This window comes from Passer domesticus, chromosome 1 (assembly GCF_036417665.1).
Source record: "Passer domesticus isolate bPasDom1 chromosome 1, bPasDom1.hap1, whole genome shotgun sequence".
Classification (NCBI taxonomy): Eukaryota; Metazoa; Chordata; class Aves; order Passeriformes; family Passeridae; genus Passer; species Passer domesticus.
The window spans coordinates 127,503,510-127,519,975 of NC_087474.1; the positions used below are offsets into that span (position 1 = coordinate 127,503,510).

The 16,466-nt window shown below is 38.1% G+C and overlaps 1 protein-coding gene across 2 annotated transcripts in view; it reads left to right on the top strand.

The window, feature by feature from the left end:
- Positions 1 to 16,466, top strand: part of PREX2 (phosphatidylinositol-3,4,5-trisphosphate dependent Rac exchange factor 2) — a 168,750-nt gene that overhangs the window by 140,691 nt on the left and 11,593 nt on the right. For both annotated transcript variants that reach the window (XM_064388503.1, XM_064388513.1), the window contains exon 38: positions 10,476 to 10,578. In XM_064388503.1, the coding sequence (XP_064244573.1) occupies positions 10,476 to 10,578 (103 nt within the window). The remainder of the gene's footprint in view (positions 1 to 10,475; positions 10,579 to 16,466) is intronic.

Consider the following 16,466-nt stretch of genomic DNA (forward strand, 5'->3'; position numbering starts at 1 on the left):
TTCAGAAGACCATGAGGCTGTACAGCTTTTGTCTCTGTCTTGCTTTCAGTTTCATGTCTTATGTGATCAGAAAAGCGTCGGGCATAATTCTGACGGGTTTTTTTTAAGCTGAAAAAAGACTGCCTCTGGGTTTGATCACCAATTCATGAATTTGTCAGTACATTCGTGCCAAAAATTCTGAGAGTCTAAGACTGAAGTCAGAATTACCCAAATAAAGTATTACCCTGTAGTGTGTGGGTCACAAATTATTCAGAATAATTTGGTGACTGAATAAGGTATGGTTTGCTTAAATCTGAACATGAGCTGTTCTAAGACAAAAATTAATTCATCATCAAATTTCTGCTCAAAACTAGGGCTAATTCAAAGGTAAAAACTCCTAAAATGTCTATAGAAGTGTACTTTAAAACCACAAAAAATTAGAAAACCAACATATTGATTTTAAAGACTATATTATGAGCATGGGAATGGGATTTTAAAGTGTTATGTGTGGGTTTCTGTCTAGATGTTAAAGGATTCATCATCATCTATTTACATAAAGTAAAGGTGCAAGATGCTTTTCTCTAAAGCATGACTAGTTCTACTTTACAGTGAGTCTGTCTGAGTTTTGGTACAAGATATGCCACTTCATTTGTGCATTAATACTGCCTTTGTGGCTACCATCTGTTCAGAGAAAGAAACAACTCTTGGCATTATCAGAGATATTTCAAGATAGACCCTCCAGGAAAAATGAATGGGCTAGTTGAGAATTTGTATAGGTACTCAGGGGTTTGTACCTGGAAGTTCAGAAGAAAACTCATGTATTTAGAGACAAGAAGGGATTAATTCACTCTTGTAAGGGAAATAAATCCCTTTGAGTGGTTGAAGCTAAGAAAGTTGTTTCTCAGCATTTGGAGTCATATAAAGTCACTTCATGTACTGTTTTCTCTTTCTGCTCTCCCTAGGACACATCTCTACAGTCCAGTACTAAGTGGGCTTTGGTTTTTTGACATTCTGAAATTGCCTTTGCCCAGATAGAAAGCTTACTTTGTTTCCAGCTGGTAGGTTAGCTCAGTGAATTTTGTGCCCAGCATTTCTAGTGCTAAATTCTGCAGTGTTTTTGTGGACCTACTCTCCTTGCTGCTCTCAGAGTGAAACTGTCTGCACAAAATCCTCTGAGGAGGACACAAGTGGAAAGAGGAGGATGCTGGATGTGACCAAGTCCCGTAGACAGAGGATTTTGCTTTATGCCTGCAATCTTGAAGGCTAAATTCTTCTGTTTGTTGGAGGAATATTTAATCAGAGGAGATGATGTTGCAAAATAGTGCTCCTTAGCTTGTTAGCTAGTTCCTTAGAGTTCAAGCTACTGATTTTCAGTTAGAGGTGACATTTATCTCTGGTTGGATTCAGCAGTGTATCTGGCTTTCTGTGCTCTTAGAAACTAAATACTGTAAAGTCCATGGTTGTGATCAGCTGCAGAACTTCACATTTTGTAGGCCCAGGCCAATGACTCATGACTGTTTTTTAACTCTAGGCCATGGATACAAAATGAGTTGAAAACTGATATTGTCTACAGATGCTACTAGATAAACAGTTGGGGGAAAGATGTGAATTTTTCTTGCAGATTAAATTTTGAAAATTGACTCATTTGTCAGTCTTGCCAGCTTAAAAATGAAGCTCAACTTGGAGTGAGGCTCTCCCATACTTTCTTTTCAAAAACCCTCATTTTAACTCAGTTTCTATGATTGGTCTTTAAGGGAGTGAATGTCTGAGAGTCTCTGGAAGAGTACAGGGTGCTCTACTCATCAGCATCTCTCTTTTGTTCATGGGGAGTGGGAGCTGAGCAAGACATTAATCTGTCAAAGTTTAAATACATTTAATATAATTTAAAATAGAATTTAAAATATATACATATATATATATGTGTATATATATATATATATATATGTATGTATATATATATATATATATATGTATATATGTATATATATATATATATATATACACCTTCCCTCACTGAATTTATTCATCTCTTACTGAACTGATTGGAGAGCCCTTTCTGTGTTCTCTGAATTTAGGTGTCATGGATTGACAAGGGGGCATGGGGAGGTTCTGCCACTGCTCCTACTAACCAAAAGCAAGTCCCAGATAGCTTGTGAGGGAGGCACTGGGTGACAGTCCAATGCAGAAGAGGCCAAGAACTATGAAACAGCAGCTTTGTCTGCTTTGACAGTGATTGCTGATCTCTGGATCAGCAGTGTCTTGGTTTCTGACTTCTCGGTTGTCCATATTAAATTGCTTTTTACGCTGCACTGGGCTAAAACAGCTTGACAGAGTTCATACTTTCATCCCTATATCCAAGATAATGCTGGGGATTTTGAATTGCTGGTGATTGCTTTTCTTTGATTTTTATTATGACAATATGTTTACCAATTTACATTAAAGCCTGCAATCCTATATCTATTTCAGACAGCAGTTCTTTCCAAATACATTTTGAGCACCAGAAAACCAAGGATGGGGGAAAATAAGTCCCTTTAACCTTCACTGTCCTAAGTGATGTGTGAGTGCCACAAACCTCCCCTTGGATTATCATAAGCGAACATGCCTTGTTGATCAACAAGAGGAACACAGCTCTGAATTAGTTTAAGAAATCAATAGTTTACATTTTTATTTTAGCTTTTTTATCTTTCATAATTGTGTTTCTGCCTGCCAGCCAGCTGTCACCCTGTAAACAACGTTCTGCTTTCTTTGCTTGTGTTCGTTCTGTTTGAAGTTTCTATCAGTCTGTACAAATGCAGGTGATGAAAGGCACTTTTAAATTTTATTGAATCATGACTCTAGCTCCTGCTTGAGGGAGAAGAGCAAGACTGCACTGCACAGACATGTCCTAGCCTCTTTCTGTGCCAAAATGAAATTAGGTGCAGCAGCTGCAGAAGTCTGTTCAGGGACCATAGGCCTTACAGGCTCAAAGGAATAATTTAAAGCATCCAAATGAAACAAATCCCAATTTTATTTAAATTTTTGCATTTCCTGGAGGATCAAGGGAAAAATCTTCTATAATCTTGATGAAACCCAGAAAAATCACAGTCTTATTTTCTTTTCTGAATTTTAATTTCCCCTGCAGAAATTCTCTCCTTAGTGTTACCATCCTTCAAGCAGTGGGGTTCTGGCTGGCAGACACTTGGCTGAAGAATGAGGCAGGTTTTGCCAAGTGTTGATTATGCTGTCTCCTGTAGCTGGCAGTGGTCCTGCAATCCAGCTAAACCTGCTTCATCTTCCACATTGCAAAGCAGAGTAGCACCATAAGCTGTCCATCATGGCCAGCTGCCTTTCTGTGAATCAAATGAAACAAGGTGAAAAATAGGTACTCTGAATTTGTATTTTTGACATTCTATCATAAGAATTCTTCTTTTTAGATTCAGAAATTTTCCTCTAAGAATTTAGTTCTGAGCTCAACGAGTGCATGCTACAAAGAAAATCCTTGGAGTTTTGCAGCTGTATTTAGGCTATAAACTCCCCAGTAAGAAAGCTTTCAGGGATCGATGGGACTACTTTCAGGAGACAGGTTAGCACAGACTGAAAAACTAATCCATACCCTTCTCCAGCCATCTGGTCTCAACTGGGCTTTTAGTCCTGCTGCCTTCCCATTTAGACAAGATTCTCTTCTATTTTTAAATGGTAGTTCTGTTATGTCTGTCTACAATTAGTATATTTTTATGATACCATACCCACTGAGGCATAAACAAACTTCTCTTTGTATAAAATAATTATTTAGGATAATAGAGTATTATTTAGGATAGTAGAGCAGGATAATTTAGGATTTAGAATAATAAGGTATTAAACGATGTGCTGGTTACTACCTAAAACCAACTAAATAATTTTGAAATATGTGAGAATTGGTCTTAAAATAAAATAAGCAAGACATTTAGCACAAATAGTACTATACTGTTCCTACAGCAGTAATTGTTTTATTTTGCTCTATATTTGTCTTTCATAGGCAATCTGGTACATTTTTGCTTTGTCACCTCTAGTGTATCTAATACGTACACTGGATGCATTATAATGTAAATATAATGTCTTACTGTTCTCTTGCATGTTTTAAATTCTGAGACACTATTTCATTTAAAATGCAATCTGAAAATGCAGAGAAGTGCATTAAATGCAGTGGGACAGAAAAGATGAATCTAAGTCGTTACTAGTATGGATTTCAGGGTGTGCTTTTTTTCTATTTGGACTTCTTTTAACATTATGGATGTTTAGTAGCAGGGTTGACACACAATGCTATTACTGTGCTCTGTAGCATCATCCCTTCATGCTTCATCTCCTGCATGATTGCCTTATCTGCAGTCCAGGTCTTTGAAACTGGTGTTTTTCATGGAAAATCTTCTACTTTACAATCAGAATAAAATAGGACCTCTTGAGCAATCTGAAATTTAAAAAGTAACCAGATCTGCTTTAATATTAGGCATAAAGAGAGGTAAGTGAATAGCTTGAATTATTACAAGACGAGAAGTAAATCGCAATTTTTTACCAGATTTACTTGCCTCCTTACAGAGGAAGAAGCCTTTAATGGAAAGACTTTCTGCGCAGAATGAGAGATAATAGCCAAAGCTGGGGTTTCAGATGCCTTTAGATTGTGTTTGTTTATTTTTGCATGTGTGATGGAAAATGAGTAAATAAAAGGCATAGAATAGCCCAAAATTTTGGAAATGCTGTTCTCTCATCAAGCAAAGAATATTTAATAGTGAAATTGCTTCCTTGCAACATTTCCAGCTGACTAGAGGTGCTAAGATCTTATAGGAAAAATGATTGTGAAAAGATGATCCCCTGCAGTTTCTTAACACTGACAGATGATGTGTAGTGAAAAGAAGTGCCATTTTTATTCTTCCTAATTTTTCTTTGAAAGTCTCTCTGTTTTAAAGAGGTAGAATACTTACATTTATTTATAGAAATAGATTGGATGACGATAATCTTTACATCTACAGAAAAACAAATTAACATTACTTCCTTTATGTTTCATCCATTCATTATTAAAATTTATTAATAATTAGTATTATTTGAACCAAATAACCCTGATAAAAATATGTTTTTAACTTACAAAAAAATTCATTTACCAAGGGTAGATTTGATATATAGATACTAATAGATACTTGACTAATAGACTCTTACCTCCCAAGAATGAGTCTTTGGCTTGGTAAGTTCATACCATCTGCTTCAGTAAGAAATCTATTGGTAGTTTGTGTCTGAATATCTGGTAGAGCTGGGTTTGCTCATCCTGCCATAGGATGGTGGAGGTGTGCCTGATAAGGGCGTTGGGGTATCTTTATTCTGAGGTTTGCACAACTGTGTAACCACACGGGTGACTTTTGTGAATGAAACCCCTGCATGCTGATGCTTAATGGATGAAAGGCAGAAAATCCCTTCAGCACGGGCTGCACATGGCCATTCTGTGTGGTGATGGTGCGTGTTCCACAGACAGTTACTTTTTGAAGTGTTGTTTTTGATTCAGAGTGGAATTAATACACTTCATGTGCATAATAACGGATTTCTATATGTTAGACTGGCCTTCAGTGGACAGGTTCCATTCAACAGTGATTTTATGGTGGCCTTTCCACACTGGCAACATCTCAGCTTCACAAAGATTCATAAAGGGACTAAAACTAAGTCCTGAACTCCAGCAGAGTTTACTGTAATTGTGAAATACAGTATTGTAGTTTAGGGTTATGAGCTTCATACTCATTTTCTCTCTAATACTTAATGGCTGGCCAGGTTGACCTCTGTTGAATGGCTGTTCACCAAAGTTTCAGTATATGGGCACAGAGAATGCAAGCTTCAGTTTTATTTGCATGGAGACATATTTCCACAATGAGAACATCTTAGAGCTTGTGGAAGAATCTTGAATTAGGCCTGCCTATACTTTGTACACCCATTTTTTTATAGTCCCGAACAACATTTGTCTTCCTTTTTAGTTTTATTGTGTTGATTTTCTTCTTCAGATTGTTCATCAGAATCAATGCAGATTACCCAGCCATCAATATTAATTATAGACAAATTATTAATTATAGACAATTGCCCCCAAAAATATTTACCCCAAATTGATTTACTTTAGCACTTAAGTTTTTAATTACTTTATGCACTGATTAAAATAATATTCCTTCTATACATATTAATTTAAATGACAGCAGGAAAAAAAGATTACTTGTAGTGTAGTTGATGTAAAAAGTGGTCAAACGTAGGAATGATTAGCTTATGATGTACAGGAAGAAAAGTAATTAAAATAATAATAATGGCATTAAATTATATGTTGAGTAGAAGCTTTAGTTTTTAATTAGACTAAGCATACATGCACCCTTTTCATATTTTTTTTCTATTCACATAGAACATAATTAATTTTGACATCTCTGACTGTGGTAACTACTAAACCAATTTGTTTCACCTCATCTTTTCTACTCAGGGCATTTTTCTAAGGGACATTTTCGTCCATTTTTGGATGTAGAATGGCTGAAAGCCTAATTGAAACCTGAGAATGAATTGGATGATTTAGATCCTTTTTACTCTGTTAACCCAGATATGCACTTTGTTGCATGGTATCTCTGTAGGTAGTGAACACTAACTCAAAATTATTTTTCCTTTCGAGTGGCTTTAGACAAGCTGTTGTGAAATAATCAATTTCTCAGAAAATTTCAGTCTTTATTTGTATTTTACAACTCCATTTTTCAGGGTTGATGTGCATCTGTCCAGCCGATTTGCAGCCCTTTAGTGAAAATAACATCCAGTCAGAAATAAATGGACTATTGGTGATAGAAAATCATTTAGTCTTACTTTTTCAGGCACGTTCAGAATGGTTTGATCCAGAAGTTGTTTTAAAGTATGTTTTTAATCTTCACATCAATACTGTCATGACTGGTGGGAGACTGGGGATAGCAGGCAGGAGCTGGGAGCAGCTGCAGCCCCTTCTGTTTCTTGGAAACCAAATGGATGAAATGAGGAATTCTCAGCCCTGTTGTCCTGGGAAAACCAAATGTCTCTGCCTTGCTGTTGTAATCTGTCAAGGCAGGGAATTTGTCATTCTAACTGACATAAATTCTGAGATGATGAATTTGGGTCTTTTGTTTTTCTCACATAAACAAAAAAAAGGGTGAGAGGAAAAGAGAGGGAGTCAGAACATATTTTGATCTGTTTACACTGTTAAATCTATGGATTTGAGCTTTATGCTTCCCGTAACAGAATGTTATGAGGGTTTTTCCCCAAATATTTTCCTTGTTTGGCTTGCTTGGCTGATTGCATCCAAATGACCAGATACTTTCAGAGGTCAGAACTGCTTCCAGATTGCTTTGTAAACTTTAATACCATCTGTTTATCAGCTCTCGAAATGCTGGAGAAAAGTGGATTATTACTGCACATATTTGCTGACAGTCCTTGATATTGAACTTTGCTCAGGCCACCAGAAGAACTTTACAAGATGGAGAATATCCAGATTTCATATTGTTTAATAAAATTTTAGAAGTTACATTGGTTTTTTGCATTTGCTTAATGCAAATTTGCTGCATACTTGGCAGCCCTGTTGCTGAGGTACTTCCAGTTATGACTTTTCTATTTTACCATCTAATGTTCTGTGTGTGCATTTTTTCTTTCACAGCAGGTGTCTAGGGCAGTTTGAGTTGTACAAAGGGATATGTACTAATTAAAAAAACCCCAACTTTGAAGAGCTGAGGGAAAGCACCAGTATGTAGATAAATTAGTCACTTCAGCATAGTCTCATGGAAGGTTAATATGATCAGTTTTGTCAGAAGATGCCATCTCACTGATCTGGTGTTCAAATAAAATGACACTGTTTGGGTGTAGCTGTTTTTTTATTTAGAAAGTAGTAACCTTATTTCTTAATCACAGGACAAAAGCCATAATCTATAGTTTATATTTAACTCTGCCATTCATCAGACCTTTTATGTGCCACAGGAGAAAAACAAAATCTGGTGATAATAAATTGCACCTCTAATGAAACAGTATATTCAAATGCAATCATGTCTCTGATGCTATTTTAACAATTTTTAACATTGTTAATGAATAAGATTTTTTTAAAAGAGAAAATGGATGTATCTAACCAGCATTACTCTAAGATTTCATCTCAAACGTAAAATGTTCTATTGAAGAGGTGTGATAATAATTATCATCACTGCTGTTGTCGTGTCTTTGCTACTAATTTCGTAGGACATGTTAAAAATACTATCCTTAGAATTGCTATTCTTACTTGCTGTGAAGAGAGATCTTCAATTTTAGCATATGTGTTTCAGAACTGTACTGTAGTTGTTGCTTAACTCCATAGCAGCCTCTAAAAGAAATCTTTATTTTGCTGTTTTGCTCTCTCTCTGCTTTTCCCACTCTGGTTATGTCTTTATCTACACACTTGGCAGCCTTATTTCTGAATCATAGTTGGAATTGCCCAAAGGTAGAGGCCTCGTAATGTCCATGATCATCAGCCATTTCATCAGGTTTGGATAGGGAGCAGCTTGGCAGCCTTTTTTCAATCACAAAATTGCACTTCATTCTTCAATATGACCTTCATTTAGAAGGTTCTTTTGTTAGTTTTGATTCATGCATGCAGAATATAATTTTTTATTCTTTCAGTCTTAAGGGTTCCAGGAAGATGGGATTTCTGGGAAACTTGGCTGGGGAACGACTTGCTTGAGAGCTGTACTTTGAGCCCATTAATACATATTATACCTACTGAGAAACTTTTTGCCCTTTTTGTTTGGTTTAGATTATACCTGTCAATCTGCATTTCAGATACTTTTGCTTTTTTTCTGCTGTCAGTAGAACAAAGCCTCCTTTGCAATCTGGTCTTGAAGGTTGGATGTTTAAATTTTGGTGCTGGCAAATATTATGAACATGTATTTTGTGCAATATTTCACTTTTCAAAGACAAGATGAAAACAGTGTTTAGAATTTCTAATCTAACATTTAGCTATCTTACACCTTAATCAAACACATAACAGAAAAGATCAATACACTTCTGCCTCAAGTTAACTCTGAGGCCAGTGTATACAAGAAACTGGGGAATGAAAATTATCTCATTACTAAGGAAAATCACTTAGCTTATAAATTTTTTATGAAAGACCATTAATAAAGCTACAGATCAAATTTAGTATCCTCTATGCTCACTTCAGTGAAACTTCTTCCAGTCCAGAAATTAGTTTATGCAGTTTTTAAAATGTGTCATTTTGGGTTTGGGATTTTTTCAGTAAGAAAATAAGTACAGACACATTTTTTCCTCCTACACATCTTCTGCTCAGCAAGATAAGTGTTTGATTGAAACATATTGTCTGTTCTGTGTGCATATTATAAACTATGCAGAACACTTCGGTCAGGATTTTGCCAAATGGGTGCTCAAAATTATATATTAATAATGTGTCTTAGTTTTATTATTTGAACTTGAAAATTACAGCTTTTGTCAGGTTCTGCTGAGGTAGAATAATTTTGTGTACAACCCATCTTTCTGGTTCAAGAGATTTGATTATTGCAGTACTTTGTTGTGAAGAGAAAAACCATCGAGCAATTTACTGGTGCAGAGTAGAGCCACTCTCACCTCTTGGGTTACAGCAACCCTCAAACGTGTTCTTTCTAAAAGCACATGCTTCTGCTCAGGTGTTTTGTCTTTATCCATGAGTTTTCCGCAACTGTGGTCTTGGTTGCATGAGAAACCAACCATTTTTTCTTGTCCTCATAACAATGAAAATCAGATGGTACGTTCAAAATTACTTTCCCTACTACTTCTTTCCTGGTGTGCTGGCAGGGTGTCTGTCCTACTGCTCTGAAACTTTTCTGGTTGCTCTGATACAACAGTGACAGCCTTTCTGTTAGATGTGGAACCACAATCAGTTTTTGTCCTCAAGTAGCCTTTTGAGAAAGATTGTCAAAGCAGCACAGGACAGTTCATTTGAAGGAATGCAGTTTTCGTGCTTTCTTTTTCGAAAGGGTAAATGTCTCTAAATTTTGCACTGCACTGATGTGCCAAGACAATAATCAAGTTAAATTAATTGTAAGAGATTGGGATGCTGGTACAAAGCCTTGGTCTGCTTTAAGAGTGGAGGGTGAGGTAGAACATGCAGAAACCACCTGAAAAGGGATTTATACAACTGCAAAAAAGATTTTTCTTGGGTTGTTACTCTCTGAGTTGTGCACTTGCCAAGCCATTGTTTTTAGTGTGGGTTTTTGTGTGGTTTTTTGTGTGTTTTCTGGGGACTTGGTTTTTTTTTGTTTGGATTTTTTTCCTTAAGAACAAAACAAATACATTAGATTGTAAGTCAGCAAGAACATTTGTTACACTCCAAATCTTAGAAACATTATACTGTTCAGGCTAATGCCTGCATGGGTGAGGGAGGTAAACAGGAGGCACGTTTACCATGCAATCTTTATATATATAATATTTTTTCAAAGGGGATTGATTTGAAAGCAGTTATTTTGAGGAGAACTCAAACAGCTGACCTCTTTCCCCCATTGCAGCTGCACTCTGAGCGTCACCCTGGAGCAGGCCATCACGCTGGCCCGGAGCCACGGGCTGCCCCCTCGCTACATCATGCAGGCCACGGACGTCATGCGCAAACAGGTGAGAGGTGCTGGCTGTGCCGGCGTGTAGGGACACAGCTGGTGGTGACTGGGAGTGGGGAGTAGGCTGCAGCTGTGAAAAACAGCTGAACAGCATTGAAAGGAATGAGCCATGGAGTGCCCAGGTGACCCGTCACCAAAGGGAACAGGTACAATGCATGAACAATCAGGGGTATAAAAGGCTGGGCTAAAGAACAAGAGAGGCAGATGCTTGCAGCCTGCTGATGTGGTGTTATTCTGTATGGGCAGACACCTGAAGCCTTCTGATGTGGTCTTATGTTACTCCTTATAGCTTGAAGCTTTCTCAAGTTGTATGCTGATACTCTGTGTTGTGGCTGTCTCAGCTGCGATGTATGCTGAGACAGGGGAGACCTGTGTGCTTATCAAACAGCAACGACTCCCAAGCGTTTTTTAGCCTCCATCCTAATGTTGTGCATTGTCTATCTGAGTCCTCTTAGTTTGGTGTCTTATTGTTTGTGTTTTCACCTTTTTTTTTTCAAATTTTCTTCCCTTATTGTTGAAGGTGGGTTTGTTTTATTTCTTTTAGTACAGAAACAGGCTATCTTTAACCAGATGTTTGCTTTCTCTTATGATTTTACTAAGTGATTTTTGTATAGTAACTGCCTTGGTGTCACCTTACATCAGAAGAGTCTGTTGAGTAAGACAACTTTTATCTTAATATATATGATTGATAAAAACAACTTAAGATTATTAACTATTGCCAGTAAAAAGTGACTCATGCACTGAATTAAGAGGAAGTGTAGAAGGAAAGGAGAGAAAACAATACCATTGTTTTTAACTTTCCAGGCAAGATTCCTGAGGACAATGTCCTTATTACAAAACAGTGTTTTTCACTCTTTGATCATCATAGGATATTAGGATTTAGAGGCTGTTGTGGATAGATAACCACCTCAACATGAACTCTTGGTGTGAAGGTATGCCAAAAATACTACATTAAAAAGTAATATCACCTGAAAATCGGGGGTACACTCTACTATATTAACATTTTCTAGAGTATCTTGTTATCAGAAAATACTTTCAAAAGGATGTATCTTGGAAGGAATTCAGGGGAGGAACATGAATGGTCCAGAGGTTGTTAGACAAGACTTACAAACTGAAAATTAAAGAGCTCAACCTGTTCAGTTGATGAAAGAGAGGTTGAGGGGGGACTTAATCACTCTGCATGCATATGGAACATATATCCCAGCCTGTGGTAGCTTTCAACCTTACAACAAAATCAGAAGCAAAATATAGGATGCACTCAGTCTTGAAGAGAAAGAACTCCATAATTAAATATTGTAACAATCACAGATAAGACAAGGTTCATAATTTCTGGGTTCTAGATGGCACCTAATTTATTATGTTCATTAACTTTGCTATGTGTTTTATGCAGCAATCACAGTTATAAAGATTATTAAAAATCTGTACTTCTATCTTGCTATAGAGAAAAATATGTGTATGCTGGGTGTGACCTTTGGTCTGTTAAAGCAATTTTGTGGATGGTTTCAAACCACAGATTTGCATCAGTTGTATGTAAGTGCTGTTGCTGAGCATGGGTACATCAGAGCATTTAGTCTCATTCCTTTTTGTATTGGGCTTTCACTTATTTTGGTGCATAAATTAAATTAAATTTCTGTGGTGAATAATCGTCCTCAAGGTTCTTGAAGGTACATCTGCTCAGGAATTACAGCTTTAACTTGACTTGAAAAGAAGGCTACTGCTTTACATGTCTGCTCCTGAAGATTTAAACAAAAGGCCGATCTGCACATTTTGCAATCAAAAATATGGTTGTAGGGGTTTGCATAAATCTACTTGTAGGATATATTCTGTCAAATTGTACATTTTCAAAATACAGATGTAGGCCATTTTAAAAAAATGCTGATTCATTTTTGCATCTTCTGCATTTATGTAATGAAAATGAAAGACAAAATGAAGAAACTGACATGGTTTTGAGCAGCTATAGCTGTACTTGCTCAAATACAGATGTGAAAAAATCCCTTTTGATGAGGATACTTTCTTTGAAGTGAAACAGCAGGTGATCAATAGCTGTTAAAGATACCAATACCTCAATACCACACACAAATATTGTGAAAATGTGTGGTAGTATAGCTAGACTTTTTTCACACATTCTTTCTCTTGCAGGAAATTAGTATGGCATTTAATAGAGTAATAATCTTTTGTCATAATTTTCAATCAGTCTTGGAGTTCTGTAATAGAAATATAACCCTCCATTAAATTCTAAATGTTTTGGAGTAATTTCAACAACACACTATAGTATTTTCTAGAAACCTGTTCAGATTTAATGTTTAAATTATCTGTAGGATTTAACTGTCAGGATCATAATGCAGGCCATAAAACTTGGAAGAAAAAGGAATAAAAAGGCTTCTTGGGGCTTAATGCAGAACATTTAGTTAAGAGCAATACATAAATAAACAAAGAAAAATTGTTGTCCCATTTACACAGAAAAATTTTGTGGAATAAAGATATTGGCCACAGGGTGGTGCAAGTCAAAGGCCATCTATTCCATCTGTTACTCAGCAGCACTAACTCCTGTGACTACCAGCTTTCCACAAGAGGAAATTATCTCTACTCAAAGCTGATGTGTTTTCCAACTTGCTGCACCAGTACTGAATAACCAGAGACACCTGATTGAATGGATAACCTCAGGAATGATTTTATTTTTTAATTGAATGAGGTCATGATCATGTTGAACAAGACTAATAATAGCTCCAACTGTACTGTTGGAACAATGTTCAAAGTAATTGTCTTGTCAGTTATATATAATAAGATAACAAGCACCTGGTCTGTGAGAACTAAAGAGACAAACTTGTGAAAGTGGGTATGAATTTGGGTCTGTGGAATGGCTTTACTTAAGCAGTTTTGATTTATTTATGAAATAGAGAAAAAGTTGTCAAAACATCCCAACTACCTTTTGGTAAATTTTTAAACTTATGTATATAGTCATGTAAACAATTGCACACACAAAATACTATTTAAAGCATCCTGACAGCAGTGTGACTTCAGGATGCAGCAGAATGAAGAGTACAGAAGCCCAGGAAAGGAGCTGCATGAGGGCAGAGAGCTCTGAGGAAAAAATAGTAACTGAAAGGCTGATGAACAGAAAAGGCCAGAAGAGAATTTATCTTGCTTTTTAAGTGACTAATCATGTTTTCATGCCTTTTTAAAAGTATAATAACAACACTATATTTTGAGCCTGCCAGGGGAGGGACTATGTTAGTCCTGTTTGCAAATAGAGATGGGCTGGTGGGAGATGTGGTGGTTGGAGGCTGCTTAGGACACAGCGATCAGGAAATTACAGAGTTCTCAATATTTGGTGAAATCAGGAGGAACAACAATGAGACTTATACATTGGACTTCTGGAGGGCAGACTTTGGCCTATTTAGGAGACTTATTTAGAGAGTTCCTTGGGAAGCAGCCCTTAAAAACAAAGGAGTCCAGGAAAGGTGGGTGAGCTTCAAAACAGAGATCTTGAGGGCACAGGAACAGACTGTCCCTGTGTGCTGAAAGATGAGTTGACAAGGCAAATATCCAGTGTGGATGGGCAATAAGGTTTTGAATGAACTCGGGAATAAAAAGAGGAACTATCATCTTTGGAAGGAGGGTCAGGTCTCTCAGGAAGTATTTAAGGGGGTTGCTAGAGTATATAGAAAAAATATTAGAGTGGCCAAAGCTCAGTTCAAACTTAGCTTGGTAACTTTAGTAAAGGATAATAAAAAATGTTTTTTCAAATATGTTAACAGCAAAAGGAAGGTGAGACCAACCCTTGTTCTCTACTGGATGTGGGAGGGAACTCAGTAACTGCAGATGAGAAGGCAAAAGCGCTTAATGCCTTCTTTGCTTCAGACTTTAGTGGGAAGACCACTTGTTCTCAGGGCAAGCCTGTTGGTAGACGGTGTCAGGGGGCAGAATGGTCCCCCTTTTGTCCAGGAGGAGGCAGTCAGAGAACTGCTGAGCTGCTTAGATATTCATAAATCTTTGGGACATGATGGGATCCATCCCAGGGTGATTGAGGGAGCTGGGAGATGAGCCTGCGAAACTGCTCTCCATCATTTACCAGCAGACCTGGCTCACTGGTGAGGTTCCAGATGACTGGAAGCTGGCCAATGTGATGCCAATTCACAAAAACGGTGGGAAGGAAGATCCTAATTATAGGTCAGTTAGCCTGACCTCAGTACCTGGTAAGGTTATGGAGCAGTTTATATTGAGTGTCATCACTCAGCACTTACAGGATGGCCAGGGTATCAGACCCAGCCAGCATGGGTTTAGGAGGGTAGGTCGTGTTTGACCAACCTGGTCTCCTTTTACGACAAAGTGACCTGCCTGGTGGATGCAGGAAAGGCTGTGGATGTTGTCTGTTTGGACCTCAGAAAGGCCTTTGCCACTGTCTCCCCACAGCATACTCCTGGAAAAGCTGGCAGCCCGTGGCTTGGACAGGAGCACTCTGTGCTGGGTTTAGGAACTGGCTGGATGGCCGGGCCCAGAGTGGTAGTGAATGGTGCTGCACCCAGCTGGGGGCCAGTCACCAAAGGTGTCCTCAGGGCTCTGTGCTGGGGCCAGTTCTGTTCTGTATTTTTATTGATGACGTTGATGAGGGCATTGACTCTTTCATTGGTAAATTTGCAGGCAACACTAAGCTGGGAGTGTTTGTCGATATGTTGGAAGGTAGGAGTGCTCTGCAGAGAGACCTGGAATGGTTAGATGGATGGGCAGAGTTCAATAAGATGATGTTTAATAAGTCCAACTTCTGAGTCCTGCATTTTGGCCACAGTAAAGTTATAGGCTAGGGACAGTGTGGCTGTACATTGCCCAGACGGAAAAAGACCTCGGGATCAACAGCTGAACATGAGCCAGCAGTGTGCCCTGGTGGCCAAGAAGGCTAATGGCATTCTGGCCTGCATCAGGAATAGGGAGGTCATCCTTCCCCTGTACTTGGCACTGGTGAGGCCACACCTTGAGTGCTGTGTCCAGTTCTGGCCCCTCTGTTTGGGAAGGACGTTGAGACACTTGAGCGCGTCCAGAGGAGGGCAACGAGGCTGGAGAGGGGCTGGGAACACAAGACTGAGGGAGTTGGGGTTGTTTAGCCTGGAGAAAAGGAGAATTAGAGGTGACCTTAGGAGAATTAGAGGTGACCTTATCAGTCTCTAGAACTCCCTGAAAGGGTGTTTGTAGTCAGGTGGGGTTTGTCTCTCCAGGCAGCAACTGACAGAACCAGAGGACACAGCCTTAAGCTATGCCAAGAGAAATACAGGTTGGATATTAAGAATAAGTTTTTTATGGAAACAGTGATAAAGTACTGGGGAGGTGGTGGAGTCACCATCCCTGGATTTCTTCAAAAATAAGGTTGGATGTGGCACTCAGTACCATGGTTTAGTTGAGATGTTGGGGCATGGGTGGGACTCACTGATCTTGAAGGTCTCTTACAACCTAGTGATTCTGTGAATAATTCTCGTAAGTGTTGTACTGATTTAGAGCTTTTTGAATGTTTTCTCTATGTGACTGTTTTTTGCTACCCTTAAATTAGTGTGTAGCTTGAAAATAAACCTATAATTTTTAAACATGGCAATGAGAACACTAGTTCATATAGAAGAGTCCAGATTGATGGTGTCTCAGAACGGCCATCATCTTTCACCAGTGCTCTGGCAGTACTGCTGTGCAGAGGGTAGCAGTCTAGAGTCATGTAACCCAGCACTCCCTCGTGCCTTTGTGAGACAGTGTCAATTAGGAATAGAATTGGACATGTATAAATTAGCAGTATATTGAAATAGAAATGGTATAATGTTCCTCAGTGGTGACAAAAAGATGCCATGTAGCAAGTTGCTAGTAATTCTTGGGGGCTTTACCTCAAAAGAAATAAGAATTTGGTGGTTT